Source organism: Fulmarus glacialis, unplaced genomic scaffold (assembly GCF_000690835.1).
Source record: "Fulmarus glacialis isolate BGI_N327 unplaced genomic scaffold, ASM69083v1 scaffold28456, whole genome shotgun sequence".
Lineage (NCBI taxonomy): Eukaryota > Metazoa > Chordata > Aves > Procellariiformes > Procellariidae > Fulmarus > Fulmarus glacialis.
The window spans coordinates 1-8053 of record NW_009216673.1 but is presented as its reverse complement, the minus strand read 5'-3'; the positions used below and the strand labels follow the sequence as shown (position 1 = coordinate 8053).

The window sequence follows — 8053 nt, the reverse complement described above, 5'->3', positions numbered from 1 at the left end:
CCAAGGGAGTAAGAGAAGAAAATTCAGAATAAGGAATCTAATCAACCTTACAAGAAGCAGACTGAACTAAGCCCTGAGTTAAGTAAAGCAGAAGAGTCATCCTTCCTTTCTGCATACTGTAAAAGGATGACTTTTCATAAGTTGTACAGTATTTTAAAAAGTACGTGGACATGATATGAAATTTGAAGTTCTGGCATTGCTCCAGTTTCCTTAGACTACAAAAATATTTATAAAATGCAATTCTTTTTTGCTGAGTTTCTAGAATATACTCAGTAACATGTTAAACAAAATTAGACTACTCAATACATAATGTTTTAAAAAATTCTTTATTTTAAGAATAGCTCACTGTGCAAATGAAGGATCAGCTACCACATATTCCACAAAATTGTATTATCAGCTCAAACTGTAAGATTCAACTATATCTTTATTAAAAGATTTATTAAGCAAAGCGTTCAGCAACTGTTTAAAAATATCAGATTAGGAATAGAATATGATTTCAATTTAAAAAGATATTTTTATATAATGTACATTTCCAGACTTCTGACAAGTTAGGATGACACTCAAAAGGGGGGGAGGAAGTAGCTTGACACTCATGCCAACTTATCTTCACTATTTGTAAAGATCTAACTTCAAAAACATCAGCCATGCCAGATCTTTTCTTTTCCATAATGTGCATCTGTTCACACCAACTGAATTAGAGACCACCAACTTGTCTCATATACCACATCAAACAATAGGCCAGCTTAACAGTTCAGAGCATGATTTAGAAATACAAAATATGTATTCTTTCCCCAGAACATAGAAGTGTTAGCCTACTTTTCAAAGTCATTTTAAAAATATTAAGACATTTGTAAACAAACTGAAGCCAAGATATTTAATACACTAGTTTCTACAACAATTGTTTTGAAAGCCAAGGTTTTGTTTAGCTAGTAAATCTGCTTTGAACTGCATAATCTATAATGGATTTAGTGAAACCTGCATTTTTATTACTGTTCTCCTTTAAAAGTTTCACACTTCTAATAATAAATGATTCATCATACCTGAAGAGTGACTATGGTATAGGCATTCCTCCATTATTATGGAAGAAATAGGGTACATCAAAAGTCTTAAATGACAAGTGACACACATTTTAAAATTATGCATGGAGTGTATGAAAATATACATTGTAAGATTCTTAATTTTTTTTTTTGTAAAGAAACGGCAAGATACTCAGAGTCAGGATATAGACATCAATAAAACTAAATACTTCCACAAGTGCAAAAGCTGGCTCACAGGATCTCATGTTAGTAAGAAAACACAGAAAAACATGCTTTGAAATTCCAGTGGTCTGTTTCCTAGCCTCTGCTTTTCTTTAAAATAACCTGCAAAAAGAAAAAAGTATATTTATCACTGCTTTTATCACTACAATCCAGGCAGCAGTAAGAGATTCAAAATGCTAGGCTACTCAGACCAAAGGTTCACCTAGCCAAACAATCTGTTTCCAAGAGTAGAGTCACCAAGGGTAAAAGTCTAGGGAAAATGTTAGAAATAAAGCAAAAGCATACAGAAAAATGCCGTATCAGAAAGTATTTTTTTAAATAACAACATTCATAACCAAGAATTCTGTAAAATAAAAGTCTTATTTTAAAAATGACTGCTGAGAAATGGCAATAGCGCGCTCAAGCCCTCAGCAGATTCCTTGAAGCTCTTACCCCATTAGGCCTAGACAAAAAGAAAAAAACATAAGATTTGCAATTATACAGCTACTATATTCAATTTTTGTTTGTAATGCCTTATTTCTTTCTATATCAAGAGTGCCCAGACCCTTGGAAGGACATTTTTTGGTTTGGAATTTAAGTTGAAAAATGAACTTCAAAGCCCAAGTGGGACCATTTAAGTGTTAACATTATTAAAACACAGGCAGTTTTTCCTTTCTTCTCATCTTAAAAAAAATAAATGGAGGACAAAAATGTTCGAATAATGTTAAGATTGCAGTTAAAAAGAAATTACAAATGCGTAAGATTCCAACTGTAACATTCACTTGGCTACTCTACACATCCTGTATATATTTCTGTTACTATAGTAATATAAAGTATCAAACTAAACATTTCACCAGAGGGAAAAAAAAAACCTGAAGATAAACAGAAGCCACAGGACCCAAGTATCAGATAACACTGAGTTTTGTTCTTCCAATTTGCCCAGCAGGAGTAGGTGGTTGAACAGATAACTCAATAAATTAAAGAGACTGAGTTCCTTCATGAAACCTAGGTAAAGCAGATGTATCCTAGCGAGTGAAATGAACTACAGAATACAAAAGGATTTCAGTCATAATTTGACACTACTCTTATTCTTTCTAGAGAGAAAGCTGCATAACACCTTCTTTTTTCCCTTCTTTTGCACATACACAAAACTTACCATGCTCTGTAATGCAGAGGACTCCTCCTTCACAGATATTCATACAGCAATTTTTGTTATGCTGAACTACCCATAGAGCAATCCACAGTTTAATCCTCCCTTAGTTCTTCCTTTGCCGAACACATCATCACATAAAGTATCTGTTTGTTCAAGTAGTATCCACACAATGCTGCAAGAATCCACTTCAAACATCTTTCAGACTAAGCAGGTAAGAACTGAAGGTGTAAGAAAGATATTTGACCCTCTTTGAACTATTTCTCACTTGTTCCATAAAGCTTCATTTATATTACTGAAGTTAAGACAGTATGCTTCCTTGATATAGTATCATCTAAAATAAAGATCCTCCAACTCTGGAATTTCCTCCTGTTCCCTGGGCTTTCAGCCCATGGATGCTTGCTGGTAGACTACCGTGTAGACTTACCCACATATTGAAACTATAAATTTAAACATGGAATAATCAAGAAAAATAGGGCTATATTTAATAGGGCAAGGAGAGTTAATTTGATGTTACCACTGTCTTGGTAACAGTGAATTATGCCAATGATGGACTAAAGAACATTACATTTCTGCAGGTTTTGGATTATAAATAAAAACACACCACCACTAACACAGAAAACTTTTGTATATGCTGTCATAATACATTTTACATTAAACAAAAAAGAAAAATATTAAAAATGCTTTATTACCTTTGCTGCAGCTATAGTGTGCTCAGGTTTAATTATTTTACTTTTGTTCTCAAAAGCGTTTGTCCTGGCTTCTTCTGCTAGCCGATGGAGAAACAGTAAGAAATTCAAATGTACCTTTAAAAGAGGGAAATAAAAAAAAAAAAAAAAATCAAGAAGGATTCAAACTGTTTAAGCACATTTTGGTTTTTTAGAGGTTCATTGTTTGAGACAGAAGATTCGCATATTAGACTGCTTCCAAATTCCTGAAAGGTATTCTCAGGAAAACGAAGTACCACTCAGTTCAAGTCTTAATAAATTCCCAAGACATTCCTTACTGCAAGACTCTTGTAAATATAGTTTAAATTCAGCATACTTAAATTGTAAAAGTGCTCTAGAAATGATCATACACATAACAACTGATCTAACAGAAATCAAATCTGATTTTTATTAGCAGTTTTTTATAATAAAACGTTAACATAAATATCAAGAGAATAAGAAGGAGCCTTTTTGCTTACTAGTAAATATAGTCAGCTTTCAGTGGCTACAACGGCCAGACTTTTGATGAACAGCAAATTCATCCCTGCCTTATCACCAAATGGACCACAGACAAGTTCAAGGACTTCTGCCCCTTTCCAGTGCAAAGGAGCATTGACATTAATTTCTCCAGAACAAGAAATTTTCCGCTGTCAGGAGGTTCCATCCATTTTTTCCCAGCTCATCCCCTACTTAACCTTTTTACATGAAAAGAACTGGCAGGGCAGTATTCCGTTCAATACAAAATGCTCCTCTGCTAGTACAGAAGCAGCAAAAATTTCAGCAGGCAAGGAACTGCTCCAACTTGGACTAAAAACTGCCAGCCAAAAGAACCCCTGTGTAATAAGGGACCTATAATACAAACCTCTAGCATTATACAGACATTATGTGAACTATTTTAACAGTCCAACCTGAAAATTGGTAATTGTATCTTTTGTAAATTAAACTTTCAAAATATATTAACCTTGCTATGTAAAGTGTACAAAACCACATTTTCAATCAAGAGCTCAGAAAAATATTACTAAAATACATGAAAATTTTATTTATATGAATTAGGTGATACACTTATTCTGCCACACCTGATCTGCAAAGCTAGAAGTATATAACAAGGAAAGTTACAAGTTAGAGTTTATAGGAAATACTTTGGCAGTGGCTTTAGAGCACAAAGAATCTGTTAGAGGACAGGCATTTCAGCGTTCATATGACAAGCAATTTAGGGGTTTTTTTTAATCTCCTGAACTAAAAGAAGCCAGCGTGCAATAGATAAATGTACATAATATTTGGCATTGTTTGGAAGCATCTACTACACAAAAAGCAGATGTTCTTGCAGATTTATTTAGCAAAATATTAAAGCCGTTTTTAAACTAGTCTTGAGTTACTCACACAGAAATAATCTCCAACAGAATCAAGCAGTGGCACTAAAATAGTGTTCAACATTAGAACTCTCATTACCAGACTTATCAACATGGAGGTTAGATTTCTGGAAACAAGCTGGGGGAGAAGAGGGAGGCAGAAAAAAATCTTCCTCCTGCTGAGATACCTAAAGGCAAAAGTGTTAATTTTAAAACTGCCTTTAAAAACTGCACCTTCTCTCAGAATCACTGTACCTTTATTTTCCTATTTTCAAAGTGAATTGCTGCATGTGGAGAAGCTTCCCCTGAACTCCTATAGATTTAAACATAGTCACATAACTAAAATCAGAACATTCCACAATAAAGCACTCATGTTAATAAATATTCCAGATTATTCAAGGCAACTGAAAAAGGCTAATGAAAGGCAGAATGACTGAATACCATGAATGGGACAGTTACTGACAAGTACCTAAGTGATACCACATTTGTTTAAAGGCATTGCTTTACTACGTATTAGATTATTGTCCCGCTGCATAAAATTTAAAAAGTTTTGAACTGCTCGTGAAAACCACCTTACACAACAGAATGCTTATTTCCCATAAAAGAAAGGTTGTAAAGTTTTAAGAAGGTATGTAAAAACTCAGAACACTGCTTGCAGAGCAACTTCCACACACCTGTTCAGCAGAACTAATGAACAGTAGAAACAAGCCCCATAATATTGTTTTGCTGCCATAACTTCAGAACAATTCTTTAGACTGATATTTTGCCTTCACTGTACACTTATTCATCATACCTATGCCGATAATGAAGAAAAAAGGGGTCATTCAATGCAATACTTCAATGCAAAGCTTTTTCTGCAATATAAATACAAACCTGCCCTTCTAGCATAAAACAAGCTGCTGACTTCCTGCTTTTCTTCTATAATTTCAAGCTAGAACAAGTTTGCAGCTTTTTCTTCTCAGACCATTGGGGGGGAATATCTGAATTTCAGTACTAAAATCTTTCCCTCTTATTTTCAAAAAGATAAATAATTGAGTTCTAAGAGTATTGGAAAAACCTTAAACAGTATTCCTACCTCTTCACTCAAAGATATTATCACACTCCTTCAAAAAAACAGCTTCTTGAGAAAGTTTGATGAAATTTGTTAGCTACACTGTGCACAGAGAAAGACGTTAACACTTAGGAAATAGTTTCTGACAAAGCTTCAAATTTCAAAGAGAGACTTGATCAAAAGAATCTGAAAAGTGAAGAAACTCCATTCAGGTATTTAACAAAATTGTTTGAATTCTTATGTCTTTCAAACTTGTTAGTAACAATCATGTAAGAAGATATTGGTTTATTGAGGAAAAATAATCCCTGAAGGTCAGGAAAAGGAACACAATCTGATTATGTCATAAGCCAAGCAGGCAGACCTCCTCACTGGCTAAGTACCACAGTAGACTCAAACATAAAGCATGGATCATTCAGGAAGATAGCCCAGAAACTTAATTAGCCAATTCTCGTATTTCCCTGCAGAAGACACAAGCACTCTGCTTAAAATGTATATGGTTTTGTCTTGTTAAGACAGGTACTATATAAATTTCTGAAGTATGCAACCTAATCACTCTTACAAGGTTTGTAGGGAATAAGACACACTAAAAAACACTCTCAAAACTTGTTTGTTGTCCAACTACATGACTAAACTCCTCCCTCCTTTTTTTTTTTTAAATAAAGCAAAACTCCAGCTGTGTTGATTATTTATTCATAGAAATAGCGAGCTAAAGAGCTGTTAGCCATGTGCCTAGCTGAACATCATCATGGACGATCACCACCCCTGTTCAAAGATAAAATAAAAAAGCCAAAGCTCCTAACATTAAAGGCCATTTAATTTGACATCACCAGAAGAGATAATCTAAGCTTCCACCACATTATTAAAATTCATTCTCATCTCATCCTTTGCGTTGGAATGAGTATTTGCATAGCCATATTTTAAGCTAGATCAGACTGTTGCTGTTTTATAGTTTGAGTGAATTCAATTCACTGATTGTCTTTGTAGCCCGCGGAACACTAGTGCCAGGACGAGGAGAGATGGGAACCAATGGCCAACATGTGGAGGGATGTCCCACTTACCCTTTTTCAGACAGCTACACTACCTTGAAGCAAAATTAACATGACCATGGAAACACAGACCAACTGTTACTAACGACTACAAAAAATTTTATTAGTGATTGTGTGAGTTTGATTAGTTGACTACCGCATTCCACTGAGTAAGCTTTGACTGGGTCTGAGCATGAATAGCAAGGGAGCAGGTCCTTAGTCCATAAAAGACTCCAAAGATAGCAAAAGCAGTAGGAAGAGATCATATTTTTATTAGACCAATTAGAAAAATATGTACTGTTTACATTCAAATGTAAATCCTCTCATGTAATTACCATATTCATTCATATTAATCTCTTTTTTTTAAAAAATTTTTTTGTATTTACATTTAGCTTCATATATCCAGATACCAACCTTCAAGATGCTATAAGACACAACTTTTATACACATATGAAACATGGACTTACAATTCAAGTCAGGGACCATACTAGTATACAATATCCATTAATGCTCTGAGAATCACACACATTTGAAAACAAGAGGGCATGACAGTTAAGCCCATTAAGTCACTTCAAAGAATATTTTTTTATGCACAGATATTTTTTTTCGGTACGGCAGCTACCACAAGCTCTCTTGAGGTCAGGTTTCCTTGCTGTAGACAAGTAATTTCTTGGTGGGACAAACACTTCCTGTGCCACAAATCCCTTATTGAAGGTCAGAAGGAATCCAGCTTTGTTGGCCTCAGTTTTCTGAAACTTGGTCAATATGGCTGTTATCCCTACACCTTTATGGCAGGTGTTTTTAAACCATGAACAGGATCCCAACACCTTATTCTCCTCATTAGATTACTAACAAGACTCGTCATTCCTTAGTTTTGGACAGAGATTACTTAGATGGCCTTCTACAAAAATATGATCATTCAAGATGCCTTAACAGCTTAGCAACTCATTAATCACAATTCAGTTGATTGATATCTGTATACCCAAATTGATCTACACAAACACGTTACAGCCACATAATCCAAATTCCTATTTCTCAGTCCACCTATACCAAACTCTTTGAACAGCAGTGTGTACATGTAGTGACACAACATTTATGCGTCAGCCTGTCCCTGAATCCCCAAACTCACTGTCAAAAACCTACAATACAGTAGCCACCAGCAAAGCAGAAAGCTGCAATCGCTACTTATTAGTATTTTATTAGACTAACCAATGGTCTGCCTCCACACAAACTTTGCTTCCCCTCTGCCTGTAGGTCACTGCAGAAACACCATTAGTAGTAGCTTGACATCCCATTACACCCAGCAAATCCAAAGTGCTCCAGTGCGCGCAATCCATCGGTCCACGCCTTTCAAGTGAGAAAACATTTAGAGACTAAATGTCCCTCCCCCTGCCCCTAGGCAACCAGAACAGCTGCAGCTGCCCGCCATGGCCACAAGTCCAACTGCTCCCGGCCCTGCGCTACGACCCGAGGCTCCCCGGGGGAGTCTACTCATGGAGCTGGAGGATTCATCCCTCGAGCTCACCACGCTGC

At 35.6% G+C, this 8053-nt stretch overlaps 1 protein-coding gene across 1 annotated transcript; it reads right to left on the bottom strand.

Moving 5' to 3' along the window:
- Positions 1–1334: 1334 nt before the first annotated feature.
- CENPW (centromere protein W) lies at positions 1335–7857 on the bottom strand. Its single transcript, XM_009579391.1, has 5 exons — positions 7730–7857; positions 4700–4757; positions 4299–4331; positions 3081–3194; positions 1335–1361 (listed from the first exon to the last, which is right to left on the bottom strand). Exons 1-5 carry the CDS (start codon positions 7855–7857, stop codon positions 1335–1337), a joined length of 360 nt encoding a protein of 119 aa, XP_009577686.1.
- Between the last annotated feature and the right edge of the window lie 196 nt (positions 7858–8053).